The sequence below is a fragment of the Musa acuminata genome, chromosome BXJ1-4, assembly GCF_036884655.1.
Source record: "Musa acuminata AAA Group cultivar baxijiao chromosome BXJ1-4, Cavendish_Baxijiao_AAA, whole genome shotgun sequence".
NCBI lineage: Eukaryota > Viridiplantae > Streptophyta > Magnoliopsida > Zingiberales > Musaceae > Musa > Musa acuminata.
In genome coordinates, this window is record NC_088330.1 from 2592149 (window position 1) to 2613573 (window position 21425).

General features: G+C 41.1%; 4 protein-coding genes across 4 annotated transcripts; 1 reads left to right on the top strand and 3 right to left on the bottom strand.

The window, feature by feature from the left end:
* Positions 1–1291: 1291 nt before the first annotated feature.
* Positions 1292–7366, bottom strand: LOC135641320 (shaggy-related protein kinase eta-like). Its single transcript, XM_065156657.1, has 12 exons — positions 7209–7366; positions 6256–6339; positions 6108–6167; positions 5749–6021; positions 5592–5670; positions 5433–5485; positions 4393–4533; positions 4221–4271; positions 4032–4127; positions 2919–3002; positions 2545–2646; positions 1292–1811 (listed from the first exon to the last, which is right to left on the bottom strand). The coding sequence occupies exons 1-12, from the start codon at positions 7308–7310 to the stop codon at positions 1716–1718; spliced, it is 1221 nt and encodes a 406-aa protein (XP_065012729.1). The 5' UTR covers positions 7311–7366; the 3' UTR covers positions 1292–1715.
* A 3737-nt stretch (positions 7367–11103) lies between these two features.
* LOC135641323 (nucleobase-ascorbate transporter 2-like) lies at positions 11104–16618 on the bottom strand. Its single transcript, XM_065156666.1, has 14 exons — positions 16147–16618; positions 15936–16033; positions 15256–15432; positions 15036–15136; positions 14645–14720; positions 13482–13541; positions 13198–13382; positions 13027–13123; positions 12856–12942; positions 12699–12757; positions 12523–12614; positions 12363–12440; positions 12105–12265; positions 11104–11474 (listed from the first exon to the last, which is right to left on the bottom strand). The coding sequence occupies exons 1-14, from the start codon at positions 16235–16237 to the stop codon at positions 11262–11264; spliced, it is 1575 nt and encodes a 524-aa protein (XP_065012738.1). The 5' UTR covers positions 16238–16618; the 3' UTR covers positions 11104–11261.
* Positions 16619–18128: 1510 nt separating this feature from the next.
* On the top strand, positions 18129–18962 carry LOC103980502 (protein DOG1-like 3). Its single transcript, XM_009396941.3, has one exon. The coding sequence runs from the start codon at positions 18129–18131 to the stop codon at positions 18912–18914; it is 786 nt and encodes a 261-aa protein (XP_009395216.2). The 3' UTR covers positions 18915–18962.
* Positions 18963–19538: 576 nt separating this feature from the next.
* Positions 19539–20362, bottom strand: LOC135672284 (protein DMP4-like). Its single transcript, XM_065180745.1, has one exon. The coding sequence runs from the start codon at positions 20243–20245 to the stop codon at positions 19610–19612; it is 636 nt and encodes a 211-aa protein (XP_065036817.1). The 5' UTR covers positions 20246–20362; the 3' UTR covers positions 19539–19609.
* Positions 20363–21425: the final 1063 nt, after the last annotated feature.

The window sequence follows — 21425 nt, forward strand, 5'->3', positions numbered from 1 at the left end:
AGAAAGTTCTTATGGTTTTGAATCTAGCAAAAAAAAGTATCATCAAAATCAATACATTGTTGCTACGAATATCCTTATGTTATAAGCCGAGTCTCATTCATATTTACATTATGCTTTGTTTTGAACACCTATTTCAATCCAATAACTTTCTTTTTTATCCATAGATCCATTAGTTTCTAGGGTTCATTCTTTTCAATTAAATTGATTTATTTTTTCATTACCTCTCGTCATTCCTCTTTTTTAATTGCTTCATCAAAACTTATAAGATTTAAAATAAACAATACAAATGTTGAATCATAAATTTTTATTAGTAATCTGAATATATATATATATATATATATATATATATATATATATATATATATATATATATATATATGATGATGATGATGATGATGATGATGATGATGATGATGATGATATTTATGTTGTAAAGAACCTTTGTGTATATGATCAGTACATGCTTATGTCTAACATAATTTGTTAATATGTTGGATACTTATTTCTTTGCATGCTTATGCTAAACTTGTGAAATTTATGACATTACATGTAATAGTCATGCTAAATTATCTTTTAATAAAGTCTCAAAATAGGACTAAAGTGCTAGTGTAAGAGGGATGAGTTTAAACTTTAACAAGTCTTTTAGTGGTATAAATCCAACCTGATGGAAGATCCCCTGAAGTAGTATTTTTCATGAGATGTGATTATATGCATATCCTTGATCGAATTAATAGACGATCACAGTAAGGGACATGGCTATGTGCAAATATACACAAATATATATTTTATACTGTATAAATTAGTATAAAATATATATTTGCACATAGCCATGAGTATCCTTGATTATATGCATATCTTTATAATATTTCATGAATAATGAATAAACAAGATACTCATGGCTATGTGCAAATATATATTTTATACTGTATAAATTAGTAGAAATTTGACTCAAAGGAATGTTAAAGAATGTTCTCCGATACATATTAAACATTTCTTAACCTATATTTGTTCAATTACATCCATTATTTGTATGATAAATGTGTAATGGATTCAAGTCAAATACCTACTTGATTCAACCTACCATAGTGACGCAGTATGCCAATTCGACTCCTGAGCAAAAAAAAGCATACTTTTTACACTAACAAAACATTTTAGTAAAACCGATAATAAGATATAAAATTAATATAAAAAGATGATAACCAATTTAATTGATAAAGAGTTTGCCATGATCATTGGTCCAAAAGACCTGCCTACGTAACTTATCTTTTACCAAAAAAAACAAAAGAAAACATGAAAACAAGTACAATGACAAAGATATCCAAGTATCACCAAGAGAAACAATCAAAATGAGACTATGGAGCTGCGTCGCTTGTACCGTCTAACGAGTAGAGTCAAAGCAGCGACGAGACTCCATGGGGGTCAACGTGGAAGAAGCCAGAGTTCATATGCCTTGCAAAGGTTGTCCTATCATACAAGATACAATCTGATCCCGAGGGATTGACAGCGACTACATTACAATGATCCTAACATCTTACAATATACAAAAGGCTTGGGAGATCGGTAAGAAGATAGGGAAGAAGCAACAACCCCCTCCCAGAAGCTCAACTGCAGAAGCTCCCGCTGCCATCGAGCACTCGCACTGGCAGACTTCCTCAAGGGCAGTGAAAACCATGTTCCACTTGCTTTTGACGATCACATCTGAAGTGTTTGTAGTTTTACGTCCCGGGCATTTGCAAGAAACTGAGACCAGATTGGCGCCTCACATGTTCCGGAATCAGCTTGTCGATGAGCTCTGGTGATGCACCTGCTAACTGCAAAAGTTGTAGCCAGGATTACTTGATCTGAATTAAGAAGATACATTTACCACAGGTTCTTTTCGGTGTTTCATTTCTATCTTTGGATAATCCACCACCATTTGGTTCACTGATTAAAATGAAAGCGGAAAAAAATAACCAGAATTATCCTTTTATGAGATAAATATTCTTAACCACAGTAACTAGTAATCAACCAAACAGACCAAAGCCGTCGTTCCCTACAATACTATTGGCCCACGAATATATTCCAGAAGCAATTGAAACTTTTGACGTATCTAGCATATAGCTAATTAAAGATATTTTCTGAAAGCTAAACTACAAACTTAAGAAATCATTCAAACCAATCATTTATCCTCTTAAAGCTGAAGATTTTTGAAACAAGAATAGGTGCAATCACATAGAAGGGGTCAGAAGACAACAAAAGTATTATATAATGCATGGTTGTTTTTAAGTCGATGACACATTGCTAATAGCAAGATGTCTGAATTGAGGAACCAGTTGTCATACTAGCGCTAATAATATTGCTCAAAGTGCTTCTAATTGTCCTAGTTTATTTTTTTGGAAGTAATGACTTTTGCAAATTCAGATACACCTGGAAATGGCTAACCAGGATTTTGCAGCACAAGGACTGATGAACATTAAAGACAGCTTCGGATATGATCTAAATGAAATTAGTTTCAAGGGAGAAGCATTAATGCGGCAGACGGACCATGGAGATGTTTTAACTTACTTCTTGTTTGAAGTTAAAAAGAGGAGGCAGAGGACGACCATTTGGCAACCTTGCATTTGGTTCCCGCAGCTCATCAAAAAAGGGGTGAGCACATGCTTCCAGCTGTAATAGAAAAATATTAAGTTAACTATAACAGAGAGGAATATCATATCATATCATATCATAGCATATCATATTTCACTAGTTATTAGATCACATAAAATAAAGGGCTTCAGTCCCTCAAAAAGTCAACAGCATTTTACCATTTCACTACCTTCTATTGGCAAGGCACAAAAAAAAAACCTAAATCTTGTTGTACAAGAAAATTGGACCATAATCTAGTCATGCTGGCAAACACATCATTATTTTTAAGGGAAGTTGCGGAGAAGACTTACTGCAGTGCAGCGAAAGCTTGGAGAGTATTGGAGAAGGCGTGATGTAAGATCTATTGCTTCCAGAGGCATTCGTTTATGGAATATCTGAAAAATTACAACTTTAAGACTCCTCAAATAGAAAAGGCCAATACTATTCATGATATTCACAATAGCTATCTAAATAAGCAACCAGAGCTCTAGAGAAATATCTTCATAGAAATACTTTATACTAAATACTAAAACAAAAGTTCCAACAAATCCAACTCCCAGATTAAAGCCAGCAGTCTCATCCAACCTTACAAATTAGATAGTAAATGATGTATTTCCCTTTGAAAGAGACAAAATGTCAGCATAACAAATTTAATTAGTTCAGTCACTTTGCATATAAGCATCTAGCTGGTCCAGACATGTGATGCACCAACTATTCTTTCCATGTACATGCAATATAAAGAAGCAAATATTAGTTATGGCTAAGTGATGTGGCCTTACAGCAAGTTCGTTGTATTTGAATCAGACATCTCAAAGTCACAAAAAATCTTGTTAAGCAAATTATAAAACCAAACCTAGCAAAATTATAGAAGTGGAGGGATGATATAATAGAGAATCTACCATAGACAAGAATAATATAAGGAACTTTTTCATATAAATTTTTATCCATAAAACTTTGCAATTTGAAAATGAGATGTGTAACACACCAATTAATCTGACATCGAAAATGAACAAGATTAAGATTGATTTATAAGGATCTGATGAGTGTACTATTATCAACTTCTGCTTAAGAATTTTGACTAGTGGTTTAGGTCAAACAAAGTTGATAGACTAGCTGGCCCATCAAGCCCAGATCGTGTCATTTGGTATCTGATGAATATACTACCATCAACTTCAGCTTAAACATTTTAGCCAACGACTTGGATCAAACGAAGTTGATAGGTTAGTTAGCCCATCAGGCCCAAGGTGCATGTCAATATATATATATATATATATATATATATATATATATATATATTAATTGTAAAATAATTAAACCATAGGACAACAATTTGTTGGCATTCTTTAGTTTATGTTGTGTGATGGTCCAAAAGGATAGCTTAGTTGAAGAGCAAACTCAACATGAAGAAAGGGAATGCAACAAACCTTGTGCCATGGATGAGCTTTTATCTGTGGAAACCTGAACTCAGTATAATTAGGATTCATGCAACGAATTTCCTCACGGGTTGGAGTTCCAAGAACCTAAACAAATAAAAAAGAGAATTCTCATGCCATCGTGCATCCTTAAAAAGTCACAAGAACCAGCATCAACCAACAGACCTAGCAAAATTGTACCTTGATTATCTCAACAAGCTGATCAACAGCACTTTCTCCAGGAAACAATGGCTGAAAAATATGCAAAAACTAGTGATGATAAGTGTTTAATTCTCTAGGATATCGCACTTTCTCCTGTGTTTTCTTGATAGCTCATTGAAGTATAAAGATTGGTGGGCCAAGTAAGGAGTACCTGACCAAGGAGCAACTCAGCAAGAACACAACCTGCTGACCATATATCAATAGATGTTGTGTATTCTGTTGCACCAAAAATAAGCTCTGGAGCACGGTAATAGCGAGAGCAAATGTAGGAAATGTTTGGTTCACCCTTGACCTGACGGGACAAATAGATTAGTAGAAAGGAAGAGCCATATTAAAAGAAACAAAGAAGAGGCTAAAAGATTCCAGTGTCGTTTAACGAAAGAATGTTAGATTAGATATTGTACAAAAGCAGACATCCTACAAAAAATCTATAATATTTATGCACTAGTGCATTTTGAAAGTGTTTTTATTCAATTTATTGATATATGCCCTTTTCTGACTTTGGTGGATCAATCGTAGTGCCACTCAGTATCCATCATGCTCATTTGCCACTTATATGGAGCACATTATTTGTTACAAAATTTAAATTAATTCTAACACATCTTCAATTGTTGGCCTCTTGGATGCCTTGTGGCATGGAAACACCTCTCAACAATTTGCCAATTTACGAAAAGAATACCGTCATGCTTTATGTGTCATAACTGTCAAACTTAAGAATTGTGATATAGCATAAGGCTACAAAAATTTACTTTGAAATTCTTTGAGATTTTATGACATTGGGTGTTGCGTTATGTTATTTACCAACCATGGTAGTAAATAACATAATGCCTCATTATCTATTTAAAAAGTCTAACATGACCACTAGTTCATTTCTTTTATTCTCCATAACTTAGAAATGAAATGGAAGGAAGAACAAGTGAAGTTCTTCAACAAGTGCTGGAATTTTTTATACAAAAATTAGCTGACATGGAAAAATCATAACAGATATATATCAATAGTCCTTAACAGAAAATATTGCATGCATTTTTTGTCATAGTAATCTTTATCTTATGATGCAACAACACCTCACAGCTATTATTCAACAAATGCATGTTCCTGGAAAAAGTTCAGGAAAGTGATTGATCCATGGAGCATCGAGAATGGTCAGAATATATGGCAAACATATATGAGTACTTTCCAAGTTTAGCATACCAAAACTTTTGCACTTCCAAAATCACATAGCTTGACTTGGTGAGTGAGAGGATCTACCTGCAGGAAGTTCAATTATTTATAAGAGAAAGAGATTATAAGAGGATGAGAATTTATTAAATCGTGCTTGACAAAAAATTAATATTTTGAGGCCATGAAAACCTACCAAAACATTTTGTGGCTTTACATCTCTATGGCAAACGCCAGGAACTGTATGGATATAAGCCAACCCTCTAAATATCTGAGCACAATTCCAAATAAGTACACTAAACCATGTTTCTGCATAACAACACCCGCAGCATAAAGGGCAAAAAATTACCTGATATGTGTAAAGCTTCACATAGATAAGTGGCATCCTTTGACTCACACTGCTGTAATGCCTTAGAACACGATATAAGGTTTCAGGCACATATTCCATAACTAGGTTGAGAAAAAGTTCATCTCTGCTTGTGGTGGAGAAGAAACAATGCTTTAGAGAGATAACATTTGGATGATCTATTGAGCGCATCAACTGCAGCTCACGGTTTTTGTATCTCCGGTCCTGCAAAACCTTCTTTATAGCGACAGTCTCACCTGTTTCCAAGCATTTTGCCTGCCAAAAGACAACAAAATTTGTAGCCGAAAAACCTAAATGGTGTCATGCTTCAATTGAAGTCCCAGAAAAAAGTGAACTAATACCTGGAAGACAATTCCAAATGAGCCATTTCCCACAACACGCTCTGCCATGTAACTAATGGTCTGCATGACAAGTAAAATAACTCAGAATATGGGGATTGAATACCACCAACTTTGGATCATCGTATGGTATAGTTTAAAGGCTCCTAACCTGCTTAGGTTCACCGTTCTTGCCTCCAATGGTGGTGGATATGATATGACCAGTGACTGCATCATTCCCCTCCACAACAGATGCCTGATGAGACAAGTAGCGAAAAAGGTCTTGATTTAGACTCAATATCTCTATCTCAGCAGAAGAAACAAAAAGACAGCTGAAAACACTAAATCACTAAACAGACAGATCAAGTATCAGATCAATCGAAGACACGATGAACCCCAGCCATCAGAGTATCGTAACACCCAAAACGATACAGCTGCATAAGTGCGCACTAAAAGAGGAAGCAAAGCAAACAAGAACAGGATCACATCCAAATAATGATTCAAAGATCAAGGCCAAGGCAAGTTCTTGGCAAAGATTCTTAGAATCAATGAAGATGGTATAGGAAGTTTGCTTGTTAAGTAGGATTACAGCTGAGATCAGCAGCCCACAAAGCAAGAAAAACAATGAGACCTTCCAAACCCTAAAAAGAAAGCAAACGAGAAGCCCAAAATCGAAAAGATTGTAAAAGATAACCGAGTGGTAAACATATCGCACAGAACAGATAACATTCTCTAAGATTTCTCAAGAAAAAAAAAATGCAATTTTGTAAAATGAATAAGCAGAAGTGAAAGGAACAATAATACTTCAGATCCACCCGCCTAACTCAACAAGAACTAAAAAAAACAACATTAGATCCAAATTAGTGAGACGAATGTCGTACAATCTCTTAAAGCAATTAAACGTTTAAAACAAGAACATTTTGTTTTGCGGCAAGATAGAAGCAGGCGAGTAATAAGCCGTTCCAAAAACACGAGGATCCAGCTCGAATCGTCTCAAAGGTTCGATTTTTTCCGACAAAAACCAATGGAAATCAGAGAGTCAGTGCAAGCGACGGTGGGAAAGTGGATCAAAGAAGGGGGGTCGACCGAATGCTAGAGGAGAGCAAAGGAAGAAGGGGTAACCACCTTGTCTTGGGCCATCTCCGGATGGCTGGAAGGTACGGCGGGGACGAAGGCGCCCTGCTCCGGCGGCGGCGGATTATGAGGTCCAAGCGGCAGGGAAGCCATGTGGCGGAGGAGAAGGGTTCTCACAGGCCGCTTTTTAGAGCCTCGGTTTCATGGTTTTCCAGGCGACACCATTTAACACCGGGCGACGTCATAAATGAAGCGTTTTGTCGTAATAAACCGTTATATCGCTTGGTTGTAACACGCTCATTCGCCAAAATAACGGGTTTTGATCGTTCTGATGACCGACATAATCCGACCCTGGCAAACTCGTTACACAATTATGGTAAGAGTGTAATTATCTTAGTATTTCGATTAATGACGTTGCATGCACAAAAATGGAAACATGATTAATAACGTAGTTATTAATGGTGTCGAAGAATTCATTGACACAAAGGTTTGGTTTCCCATTCTTGCACGGCTCAGCAGTTCGATTCAACGTCAAAGCTTGCTCCATCATCTTCAAGAAGGCAACGCAACCTTGTGACCAGCACAGTGCTTGGACGCCGCCATCTCTCGGCATGTTTAACCGGTTTGCACCGCACACAAGTTCTGTCATTTGGACGTGATCTCTCGGTCAAACACGCTGCGGCGCGTCTCTGTTTCCCAGGCGTCAGTGGTTGCAGAGTTCTTCGGTCAAAACTGCGGAAGTCATCATCCTCTCCATGCGAACGCAAAGGGGCGGCATCTGTGGGGGAGAAGCCGCGCGCCGATGGTTGTGCGAAGACCAAGTAAATCTCCGGTCCCGGAAAGAATCACCAAACCCTCCTCGTCATACCTCTTGCCTCTGTTTTCTCTGTTTCTCTCTCATTTTCCACCGTAAACATTGCATGCGAACTACTCTCACTTCCATTAGAGCTGCTTGAAGCTGTGTGTGACGTAGCCCTTGATCTTTTTATCTCATACATAAATTTCTTCCACCCCACCCCCTTGTTGCTATCCTCCTCAAATCTGTTACTTTGAGACTATGGTTTTAACGAAACGAGACGAGTTAGCTGATCCCAACATGGTTGTGGATCTGATTCCTTGCCAAGATCTAACTCATCCTACCTTAAGCCACCATCGTTTCATCCAAGCCTTTGGACATAGAAGCAAATCACAACGAGGAGATCATGCATCACCTATGCCATGAATGTCTACTAGCTTTATGTTTTTGGTTTTTCTGTTTACAATCTTTCTCGAACTTGTTCAGATCATGCCCTGAAACATATGGATGTGTTTGCACTAATCTTTTTTTTTTATTTCAAAACTTCTAAATATCTTGAAATGATTAATTTAGTTAAGTCCGATTGAACCCACCCATTAGATGACACTAATCCTTTTGCACATTCCCATATGAATCTCTGCAAGTTGATTTGTTTAAGCTGGCTGGCTGGCTGGCTGGCGTATATTTGTTTAAGCTATGATCGATTTGAGGGGTGGCTTCCTTAAACATAATGGGAATGAATCACAAACCACTATTTTCCATAATCTTCAAACTACAATTAACACATTGACTCTTGACAGTATAAATTGAAACACTCTCACGATGTAGTGGAATTATAAGAAGCAACATCAAAATTCTTTTTATCTCAGCTGATAGTCTACACAATCCTATAGTATATTAATTTTTGTCAATACAATCAAACCCATTGGACATCATATTTAACGCATATGTAAATAAATCTGCTTTCCATATATCTTCTCCGTGTATTAGCCTTCATTCTACGTTTTGACGTTCAAACGTACTTTCGTAGATATACAAGGATCTAATAAAAATAGTTTTTTTAGGAAAACAAAACAAAAAATATTCATGGGTTGTTGTAGTGGCTGAAACGAAAACAAAACAAAATGGGTTGTAGTGCAGTCAAACACAAAAATGACGTTCGAACAAAACAAAAACATTGCAACGAAAACAAAAATAGTGGAGTCAAACAAAATGACGTTCAAACAAAACAAAAATAGTGCAGTCAAACACAAGACTCGAGGAGCCGACAGCCGACAGCCAACAGCGAAGCCTTTCTCGCTGAAACTTCTCCTCCCTTACGATGAACACTGAAGAGGCATTGCAACGAAGAATATTGGGTTGTAGTGGCTGTTATCTTCTTACTGTTCTTCACGAGATCACGTAATGGCCGTATGCCACAACTATTCATGGGTCGGCTGTCCGTACCGGTGGCTCAGGCACGGAAGCAGCCGTAAAGGTTTCGCTGTGCTGATATTAAATGGAAGAGAAGCCATGGCCATGACCGAGGCTTGGGAACCCACCCGCCCACTTAGTGCCACACGGATGCTTCATTTGTTTCCATGGTCAGTGACCATTGGTCCTTTCCGAGTTCTCCTCTGTGTTTACATAATTCCACTGTGTGATCGAAGCAAAACCATGGAACATGCAAGCTTTTGATGAGTAATAGCAGTCGTCTGAGATCCACCAGTGGGAGCATGTGGACGACTTGCAGAATAATAATAATGCATGGGAACTCAGAGCAAGTTGCAGTATGTATTGCCAAGTGCAAAATGATTGAGCACAAGGCCTGAGATTATTAATAGCTTTCTGCAACATGGTGGGGACTGCGGTCTCTTTTTGACGGTTGCTATCCCCTTGGACTGGCTCGCAGTGGTGCCCGTGAAGCTGCATGGGGATGAATGGCCCACCAAGGCACCCAAAGGTTGTCGAGGGGATTGGAGATACCAAAAGGCTATGCTGGTAGTGACAGGGATGATGACCTTGGAGATCATTGGTCGACTCTAAAAAACTGGGGGCAAAGGCCTGTAACATGGCATCTCAAGTCAAGCGAGTTAGGAGAGTTTGAATAATGATCATGGAGATCAGGATGACACAGTATCTGCACATAAAACAGAGCAGCAACAAGCTGTCAACCAAGTCCAGGATTCTGACCAAGATACAGCTCAGAGGTAAGACCAGAGAAAGCTATCTGGGTGGTACAACCTCAAACCTTGGTCCGGCAGATTCATGGAGTATGTCTGCAAGTGAGTAGATCACCTATGACGACAACTGTTGTTGGCTCCTGATTTAGAACCTCATGAAGCAAAACACACAGGTACAGTTTGTGGAATGCAGAGTCGATCCACCGAGACCACTTGATATGACACCATAATGGCCTCCCATCTTCGGCAGAACAAGGCTCTCTTTGGTTTCAAAGGCTGCATCACCATGAATGGAAGTTGCTTCAGGAAAGTGAAAGAAGTGAGCCATTTCTTGCAGCAACCCAACAAGCGTATGACACCGATGTTTCACCCACAATTATCTTAACGGGACGGGACATCGATTTGGTTATCAGATAAACTCCTCGATCATGAATCTGCAACAAACTCGAAATGAACATGAAAGCAAACTCCAACTTTCGACATTCAATGCCAAAAGATATGCTCTCCATGGCCCAAACCTTGTTCCAATTCATTAATAGATGAATAATGGCAGGCTTGGTTGTTGAGAGAGAAGAATCAGATAACGATGCAAGTGTAAACGCAAGAAGAACGCCAGTCTTGGTTGTTGAGACGGAGAAATCAGAGAATAATGCACCACATATGGCTTTCGTGTTCTTCATTGAAGGGCAAGATAAACGGATATCCTATTCCATAAGATAAGTACACGATATAACATAACAGAGATATTGTATGGTCTTCTTCATCTGACAAGTAACACGAATAATGCACCACTTCTAAATTAATGGTCAGTGATGCTAATAAATCACTACATTCCCTGGTTTCCAAACCTTCTCCCCTCCCTCTGTCCTTTCATCATCGTTCTGCCTTGTGCATTCCAGAAGAATGGAAATAGCATGCAGAGTTGTTGTCACCTGATATGTTACTTGAATACACTATAAGTTGCTTGAACCATAACAGGAATAGCAGAAAATATAAAAGCTTGTTTTATTGCTTAACAGATTCAAGAATATACATGAAATGAGCAACAAGTCCAAGCAATTGGCCTACAATTTGGCTAAAGCCTACACCGTGTCTACTCTCCTCTGCTCCACGATCCGAGTCTTCTCTTCGCTTTCCATCAGCAAGTCATGATGGAGGGAAGAAGCGGTCAAGGTTGAAGGGGAGAGTGTAGAACTCCTCACTCCGGCTGTCTCCGTTGAACGTCCGGAACCTGGCCCACCATGGCATGCCTCGGTCCTTGCCAGTGTCCTTGAAGTCGAGTGTGTTGTCCAGGAAAACTGCAACTATCAGTGCCACAGTAGGTGGAGAGGAGAAGATTGTGTTCATGTAGTCATTGAACTGCAACAGCGCAATGCAGATATATGAATTCAGATCTGATAAATCTATGAACAATTCTTTCACCATAATTCACTTCATAAGGGTTTTAAAGAGTGTTTTGATCCTTTCATTTTCATTTTCCCTCAAATGAGAACCATCACAAGAAGAGCAACTCGAGTGATAGTCGCTCTACTTAGACTCAAGTGTAAGTTTTACTTAATCTTGATGATTTCTTTGGCCACATTATGAACCTACAGCTTTCAGAATGCTTATTTCTAAATCTAGTGGCCGTAATTCACTTGATCTGATACATACTAATAAGTTTACTCCAAATGGATGATCATCGATTCTTTTACCATAATTGACTTCGTAAGGGTTTTAAAGAGTGTTTTGATCCTTCCTTTTTCATTTTCCCTCAAATGAGAACCATCACAAGAAGAGCAGCTCGAGTGATAGTCGCTCTACTTAGACTCAAGTGTAAGTTTTACTTAATCTTGATGATTTCTTTGGCCACATTATGAACCTACAACTTTCAGAATGCTTATTTCTAGAACTTATGTTTGGATTTATGAATAGATTTCTATCAATCATTTGGGCTCAATTTAGTTCAAAAGGCTAAGAAAATACAAACAAGTGCAAGTGGATACGAACCCATGATGCCTTGGTGTGGGCTGGACCATGCTGAGCACTCATGGTGTAGCGGAAGAAGTACTCAGGAACCGATAGGCCGAGGAAGATGGAGACGCCAACGATGAAGAGGTTGCGCATGGAGTTCATGTTGGTGAACTGCAACAAGGAGAGCCCCACCGCAGCTGGAACAGGAAAGCAAAACAAAAGAAAACATCAATTCCTGAAGCAAGAAACAGGAAAACAGTTGTGAGGTGTTAGTATATGTAAGGAAGAACATACCCACAACTCCAAATAGAACACAGTAAACAGCAGCAAAGATGGTGAATGGAATGGAGGCAAACAATGCTCCAAATTTCCCTAGTCCAAAAGAGTAGCTTCAGTATTATCTCACATAATGCAGATGACAGGAAAGCAAGGTCATGGTAAGTTCATCACTCACCCAAGATGGAGAAGAATATCATGAACCCAGCTGAGATCTGGATGACTCTACGACTCCCAACTCTAGTTGATCCAAGAAGCCCGACATTCTCCCTGTCATGTTGCCATTTATTAATTTCTCCAACAGTCATACTCTTTATAAGCGAGGGAAAAAAAACCAGAACATAGTGAACTTACACAGACACAGTTGATCCAGTTACAGTGCCAAATAGCCCATCAAGTAGAATTCCTATTCCCTGTTAATTTTTAAGGACAACAGATAAACAGAATTCACTTAGTGGCCGATAATTTAACAAGAGATATACACGTTGAGCCCAAGAGGTAGGTAAGTCACCTGCCATCCAATGCCTCGGCTCAGAACATGAGCTGGAGGTGGTGTTGCACTAGCTAGGCGGGCTGCAGCTTTATAAGTCCCTGTCGACTGCAGCAAAACAACAGACCTATCAGCCCAAAAGAACAATGTGCACCATCAGGGACATTGGAGTTACACGTCACCAGTTTTTACCTCAATCAAGGATACAAAGACAGCAGCCATCATCCCGAAAGAATGGCCAGCATCAAAAGTTGGTGCACCCCATTGCAAAGGGTATGGAATCTTTATCCTGAAGCCTCGATATATTAGTACAAGCAGATGCAGGGCAGTATCAAGAGGGAAAAAGAGAAGTTAGATGAGTACCAGGGAGCAGAGGAGATGAGGTTGGCACGGTCAGTACGGCAGTTGAATTGGGTGCGCTCAGGCCGGTATTTGTATGCACCCCCAACCGTAAGCAAGTGGGCATAAACCCATATGATGGTAATGGTTATCAGGAGAGAGAACCTCTCTAATACGGGCAACCGTCTAACATGTAGATGCTTTAGATACTGCTCATGTTGTCACATGTTTAGATTACAAAGCGACTTTGGAAGGAAACAGAACAGAAAGATTTTGAAGTTGGTTAAATCATTAGAGCACATCCATACCTGGGAGGAAGCAATGAATAGGATGAGCATTGGAACGCCAATCTCTACGCATCTCCCAACCTAATGCATAAAAAAGCTTAAAGTTTAGTGTTGTACATAACATTCAAATCTTCATTTCTTATAGAAATGTCACAACTTTTCTCTGTTTATTAGGTGAATAATGTAAAAAGAAATGGTAAACAAAATAATTCCAACTTTTAAGACATTTTTCCAGTAGTCTGTGGATCTTCAAGTTTGTAAGTCAGATTTTTCATTCACATTCCCAAAAGGACTTCTAAATCAATTGTTCACATTGCATATTGCAGCTAGCAAACAACAAACCTCACGAAACCAAAATCAAGTAGAAAAACAGTAAGTTACATACTTGAATGGGAAGTTCCACTCACAAAATGAGTTTCATGAATTGTTTCAATATTTTTTAGTGGTGCACTATTTGTCTTAGTTACATACTTGAATTGGTGGTTCTGTTAACAAAAAGCCTTAGTTACAAACTTGAATTGGTGATTCTGCTAACAGAAAGGCCTAAGTTACGTACTTGAATTGGTGGTTCTGTCAACAAAGCTTCATGAATTGTTTGAAATTTTCTAAAGATGCAACATCTGTCCTAGAAATGTAAGCCTCTGGTGTTAACTTTGATCGAAAAAGTTCAATATATCAATTTACCAAAGTGTTAATAAATTCACAAGCATTTAGTGACATCTTTTTTTATTGCACAAGCTGAAGGTACCTAATAGTTTTTGTTCAGCATTTGTGGAAATAACAACATAAAGATATACAATACCAAGAATCATCCTTGATACCAGGTGCTTGTGAAAGATTCCAAAGGTAAAAAAATGCAGTACAAGTTTTCCAGTTATATAGTAATAGTTAAACAAATTTGGTTATTCAAGCTGAAGTTTTCTATAGTTGCATTTTGTTCTTCATTTTATCCAAGAAGCAAGAAGCACATCAATGGGAAATCATGGTGGTATGACTACATCTACACAAGCATGGTCATCACAATAATGCAAGATCGACATGTGCAGATAGGTGACGAAAAAATGTGCATCAAGATGCATGGTTTCTTAGCATCTATACAACTGGATTATCAAGGCCACAATGGCATATTAACATGCTATTCCAAACTAAATATTAAAGAAAAGGATAGGCGGTTGAAGCAGTACCACAGGGAATCCTTTGTCAAATAAGCCGAATCCTACCAGTGAAACCACTGGAACCATTCCCAGAGGGCTGAAAAATCTGAACCAAAAACATTACCATCATCTTACTTTTGGCTCACTTAAACTGTATTAAAGTAACGATATGCAAGCTATCTAAGTAATTCATGCTTTGTCGCTTGCTTAGAGTTGTCCCCATTATCAACAGATTCCATATGATCTGTTTGGTGGACCCTTCCAATGCAAGTAAAATTCTACCATATTCTAGAGGAAAACAAATTAGGTGATCCAGGTGATAATTACTTAAAACTTATGGACCACCCCTGTTCAATTATTTTGCCGGACAGCATACTAGGAAACAAAAGATACATTTGGTGATGGAAAAAAGGATCTCAACCTGGAGAATATACCCCACAACTGGCTGTAACCAAGAATAATCTGAATGCTGGAAGAGACAATTAAAGCCCCTTGTATAGCTCTCATGGTTTGGAGGAATCTCTGCACACATGCAAACAAAGCAGCAGTCCAAACTATCCCCAGAAGAATCGAACTGAAGCAATATAGTGACTGAAAATTAAATGGAACAAAACTCATGACTAAATAACTTGTTGACTTACTTCATGGTCATCGACTATTCGTGTCAGGGATGAGTCATGAATTATGGATATGATGGGAACCACAAATGCATATGAACCACCAACAACAGTCGGAAGACGAGTCCCAAATAGAGTCTGAAGCAAAGTATTTACTCCAGTCACAAATAGCAACGTCTGAACCACCCTGACCTTGTCATCCTGCAGCATTGGACTTGAATATTAAACTTCAACTAGTTGCCTTGCCTAGTTAAACTGGAATATTTAGGTAAAAGATGCAACTAACAGTAAAACATAGATTAACTATGTCTAACTGGATATATGCATAGAAGCTAATCAGAAGATCTTCAGTAAGCAACCACTGCTTGACGTCAATAATGCTATCTTGCATACCACAATGCTAGAACATATATTGACTCAAAAATCGACCATCATTAGTGCGTTCATATAATATTTAGTCAACAGCAACAACAACACATTTTCTGTTCCTCGGAAAGTAGGTTATTCTCAGGTGTTTCCCATGTTGATTTATCTTAGATTCTCCTATTCTCCCTCTTAAAAACTAAATAGTTAAACGGAAAAATATTACTGTTTGTCACAACACAACTAATAGCAGAAAGTAAAGAACGCTTTAAGAGAATACTGAAAAGAAGGAATGGGAGTGAAAAAAGGATGGCATTTTGCAAGAGAAACCCAAGACTTACATCACTTCCGCCCATCAATGGTACCAACAGAGTCGGGATCATCACGGCCGTGCCCAAGGCCAATATGTAATGCTGAAATCCCAAGACAATAGCCTCTCCTGTGATCCAGTTCGTCAGGCACCAATCAGAACACACACGTACTAATACAAAAAATTTACGCCGGAAAAGAGAGAAAAAAAAAATCAAGAAGCTTGCGAGCAATCTAACACACCCCAAGATGGATTGGAGTCAATGCAGTACTCAAATCCCTGTAGCTGATCCATGGGCAAATGCGTGATCTCCTCAGGCTTGATTTCTGCCATATCTACGAACCCCCAAAAGCTCCAAAAACCCAAACGGGGGGGGGGGGCGGGGCGGGTGGCGCGCTGAAAGAGAACAAAAAAAAGCCAACCTTTCTCAGTTCTTCTAAAAAGAACCAAGATGGGGTTTTTCCGACGGCTAAGCGGATGGGGAACCAAGCAGCAAGGGGAAAAGGTGGTCTTGGGAGAAAAGCTGCAGAACTACCGCTGAAAGCTGAGAGGAAATGTAGGTGCAAGCAGAGGCACAGAGGATGGGACGAAGGAAAAGAAGAGAAGTGAGCGAGGAGAGTAGAGAAGAGCTTGTCGTCGCTCGCAGAAAAAGGGAAGGAAGACTGGACTGGCGACAGGAAACGCTTGCTTTGCCACCCACCAAAACTCACCTCCCCTGTTCTTTCTTCTTCTCTCCTTTTCATGCTCAGAGACCTTTATATCACTTTACCGAGCGTCTCCTGTAGAAATCGGTCCGTTGGTACTTTTGTGACTGAAATGCCCATCACCTGCGGTAGTTTCCAAACCTACCAGCATAAAAAATGGCGTTGGGTTGGTGCCATTGTGAAGTTAAACAGCACACCACCTCCTGCAGCATTTATGTGAACTGCTCCACAGGTGCAGTGACTCACTGTTACATAAAAGGGAATGGCGGTCTCCTACTAAAATGATCTTAAGCTTCTCTGGTAAAGCTCCCTGCTTTCTTTCTTTAACAGATGGAACACACAACACTATGTCTTTGTTTCTTCTTCTTCTTCCCCAATGAACCAACGAAAGGTTTGCTCGGCACCCTGCACACTCTGCAGGTCCAAGAACAGCTTTTCCACGGCAGAAATTGACAGGGATGAGTCAGATTTAAAGGAATGCGGGTGTCTTTTACCGTTCCCGAGTCAGCTTCCACATGATGATGAGCAAGAATCTTCCAACGTCCACATTTCTCTCCTGCTGGTATTTGACTGCATTGGCAAAAATACCTTGTAGAATTCAGTATTTTTTTCCCTGCTCCTGTTCTCCGATTACATATCCGCCATTGATTTAAGGATTTATAACACAGAAGCGTATTAAAACAACACAAGTTTCATGCACGGCATGAAGATTAAGCCAAGCCTTTGCCATGCATGCTGAACGATGGTTCTGCCTATCAAAACCTTTCGGAGAACAACTCAAGCTTTTCTTTCTATTCGTGCACTACAACTCAAGTTTCCTGCTCCCCACCCCCCCTCTTTGTTTTGATGGAAAACGAGGGAAGCATCATCTTGTTTGACGTATATTACTTCTCGCTAGTGTAATATCTTGATTTAATTTGAAAAATATTTAAATAATACTAATAAATTAATTATCCCATGGATAAAGTTTCACTCCTAATTTAGTTAAAAATAAGTAAAATAAAATAGAAATTCCCAGGCAACTTTGAAGAGGAACACTCGTGGACTCGTCACTGCCACAAGTGGAAGCACCAGCGTCCATTGTCACGGTCTCAACCATGCAGATGGACACTTGTCTGCTCGCCTGCACCTCCGCCACGGATGGAACCATGGTTTCCATTCCCCACTCGGGATTACGCGCACGTCGTTTGCTTTCCGTCTCCCAAAGAGCCCGCCAAGTCAGCCCTAAACAGAGCAGCTTGAATCCCAGACACAAAGAAAAGCGTTACAACTAGCAGATGATGTGTTAAACCTCTTAGCTTGACAGGTTTCCTATTGTCCTTTCTTGACGCATACACCGCTGTAGATGATTACATATACCTACCTTCACCTCGGAGGAGGCACAGGTCCGCAGCCTCTGCCTCATCGATCTTCGTTTACCCCTCGACCCTTCTGTGAGTATTCTCCTGCCTCTCTCGTTCATGTGCCATCAACCAAGTGTTTATTAGAGTGTCTTCTTGAAGCTCAGAGACGATCGATAGATGGAGGGTCGATTCTTGGCTTGTTACGAGGAGTGGCTCGGAATCCAGGAAGCCGACCTGGACGAGCTCCTCCAAGCCATCTCGACCCAGCACGGCAACAGGGAACGGAACGAGGCCGAACTCGGGGAGCTGGTGGAGAGGTGCATGAGGCACTACGAGGAGTACCACGACCGGCGGCGTGGCCTGGTGCGGGACGACGGCCCCACGTTCTTATGTCCGCCCTGGTGCAACTCCTTCGAGAACTCCATGCTCTGGGCCGGCGGCTGCCGTCCCTCCATGTTCATTCGCCTCATCTACTCCCTCAGCTCCTCCGGCCTCGAGGCCCACCTCGATGCCCCCGCCGGCCGCGCCGTCAGCTCCCACGGCGAAGGGCTGGTGGGGCTGTCCTCGTCGCAGCTGGCCCGCGTCAACGAGATCCACCGATCGACGCTTCAGGAGGAGGACAAGATCACGTCCCAGATGGCCACGCTGCAGGAGAACGTGGCCGACGGGCCGCTGCTCCCCATAGTCAAGAAGCGGCAGATGTGGCAGTGGAGCGGCACCTCCCGCGTCGAGAATGGCGGCGGGGACGCGGAGGTGGAGGCGGCGATGGAGGAGTACACGGAGTCAATGGAGCGGCTGGTGCAGGAAGCGGACCGACTGAGGGTGGAGACGGCGAGGACGCTGGTGTTGGAGATCCTGACGTCAAAGCAGGCGGTGGAGCTGCTGGTGGCGGCGAAGCAGCTCCAACTCTCGGTCCACGAGTGCGGCCACCAGCGCGACCAGAGGAATGGCCGCGGCAGATGATATGTTAGTAATTAAAAGAAAGCGTGTCTAAGATATCATAACGACTGTATAAACACCGTACAAAGATATAAATATAAATATCAATATATATGTATATGTATATGTATATGTATATATGGAGGTGGACTCTCATGTTGACTTGATGCACCAAGCCCATAAGTCTTCGGATTCGGGCAGGGCATCAAGAATCGTGCATGCTTCACCTTATGATGCGGTGCTGATGTGTCACTGTTGCGACGTGATTCGGCCTAATGGATTAAAGCGGCCCCAAGTCTAATCCAATATCGTATTCTGTTCGATCAATCCTAACCTCGATGACGACGCACGCCTCATGTAATGAATGGTACATGTAATATCGTGGGTGTTTCGCAGATAGCCCACCCTTCCCTCTGTTCCAAACCTTTCTTCCACATCTCTGTCAAGGACCGATGTCGCCGGTAAGCTTGGAAGACTTGTATCAATTTATTGTTACTTGCAGATAAGAGATGAGAATACAATCGACTGACATCAGAAATGTATTGGATACATCACGTTACGACAGTGGAAGAGATTACTGTTTGAGCCACTCGTTTTTCTTCTTTTATTCTACTCCAGACAACAGCAACAATCTTCAAATATCAGCAATTAATGAATGGGAAATCCCAACAGGTGTGTTTATTACAGAAGGGAGGAGGGAATAGATTGATTGGCTGGCCTCAGTGTGGAGAAAGGGGAAAGCCAATTCCATGGCGGGTGGTGGGGAACGTAACAAACAGCATGCTGCAGATAACTCCGATCGCCACCGGCAGGCACGTGAGGACCTGCTTCGTCTCCACCGACGGTATGGGATAGAAGCAGGACGCGACGTTCTGGTCAAACAGCGCAACCGCTGCAAAAACCAGAAAGGACATGAAGGCATGGACGAAATCGATGAACTTGATCCTGTAGCCAATTGCGATCGTGGGAGGGAGCGGCGCGGTCCCGTCGATGACCCACAGTCCCTTGAAGGTCGCCAGTCCGTACCGCACCGTGCCGTTCCCGTCCCGAAAGCTGTCCGTGAAGCTGAGGACGAAACATGAGAGGGCGCAGAGGGCCGCGAGACACGCGGTCATCAGCCGGTTCGCCGCCATGCAATGACCTCCGTCGGTGAAGATGGGGGAGAGGAGTTGGAAGGCGAGCACGGTGCCGGTGGGGAGCAGTTTGGCGAGGTGGGCGGTGCTCCTGAAGGTCTGGCTGATGGCTCTCTGGACGGAGGTCACTTGATCGTCACCCGACGAATCTGGAGCCAAGAGAGGCTGCTTCTGCTGCTGCTGTTGCTGCTGAGCTTCTACGTCAGTAATCTTTGTTGCCATTGTCAATGAAGGGATTCCTCTGCAATTCTTCAGCGACTATGGAGGTGATTTATGGGGGGGTTGCAGTGGGGAGGACATGGAAGATACGTCTGAGGAGAAGGAAAGGGGGTGGAGGAGGAAGGGAAGGCGTTGAGAGTTGGCTTGCAAGGAAGAGCAAGCAGTAGTTGGAGGGAAGGTAACGGTTTACAAGAATGGCGGCGGGGTTTACGTTAGAAAGAGCTTGAAGTAGCTGATGTGTGATTGGTTGAGGCGTGTATGGATCTGCTTGTTAGTAACATTATCGGCACGCCAAAACCTTTTAAGTCGAAAGGGATTTACTTCATCTCCATTGCATGCCAATATGCCGCGTCCCAACGATTGCACCAGCGTTTTATACGTGTGTTCTTTGGCGTCTATCTGTGATATTGCGTTCACCATAGCTTGATGTGCTGTTCATCGTTCATTATTTCGCGCAAGTTTCTTCGTATGTTTGCTTATGCATAGAGGTTCGTAATTCTTCATCATGATCGTAGAGATATACTGTAGAGAGAGACATGTGGTTCAGAGAAGAGATCCTCCAATATAAATTTTGGTCCATAATATAGAGGAAAAGATTTACACAAAGATATAGGGAACGTAGTTGTGGGAAAAAGAAACAAGTGAACCATCAGCATTATCTTCCACGTTACTCTAACGTGACCTTGGAGCTAAAAACTAGCTCACTTCTCATCTTTGTATCTCCTCTTGGTATCTCTTGCCTCCTCATCTACCCATCTCACTCAGTGTGGTGAAACGTCTCCTACGGACCTGCTTGCCCCGTCTTCACTCAACCAACTACACCACCTTTCCTTTTTTCTTCTTCCTTTTTAGTTCTCTTTTCCCGTTTTTTTGCGTGCTGTTGTTCCCTTAATCCTTCTTTACAGCTGAACAATGAAGAGGAGAGCATGAACATGTTCCCCCTCCTTTTAAAGTCACTTAGGTTTAAGATCGTTTGGTTACAAAGTCCCCGAGAGACGTAGATAAACACAAGCAAAGATTAAGGGTCAAGGAATTTGCCACAATTTGTTGAGTAGAGTATCTCTCTTCCCCACCTTCACACTTCCCATAACCTCGTTTTGTCTTGTCCTTTCCTTTTGTGTTCCTCTCTCCTCCTTTGGGAACGATGACCAAAAGCGAAGGAGAACTCTATTCCTTCCCTACT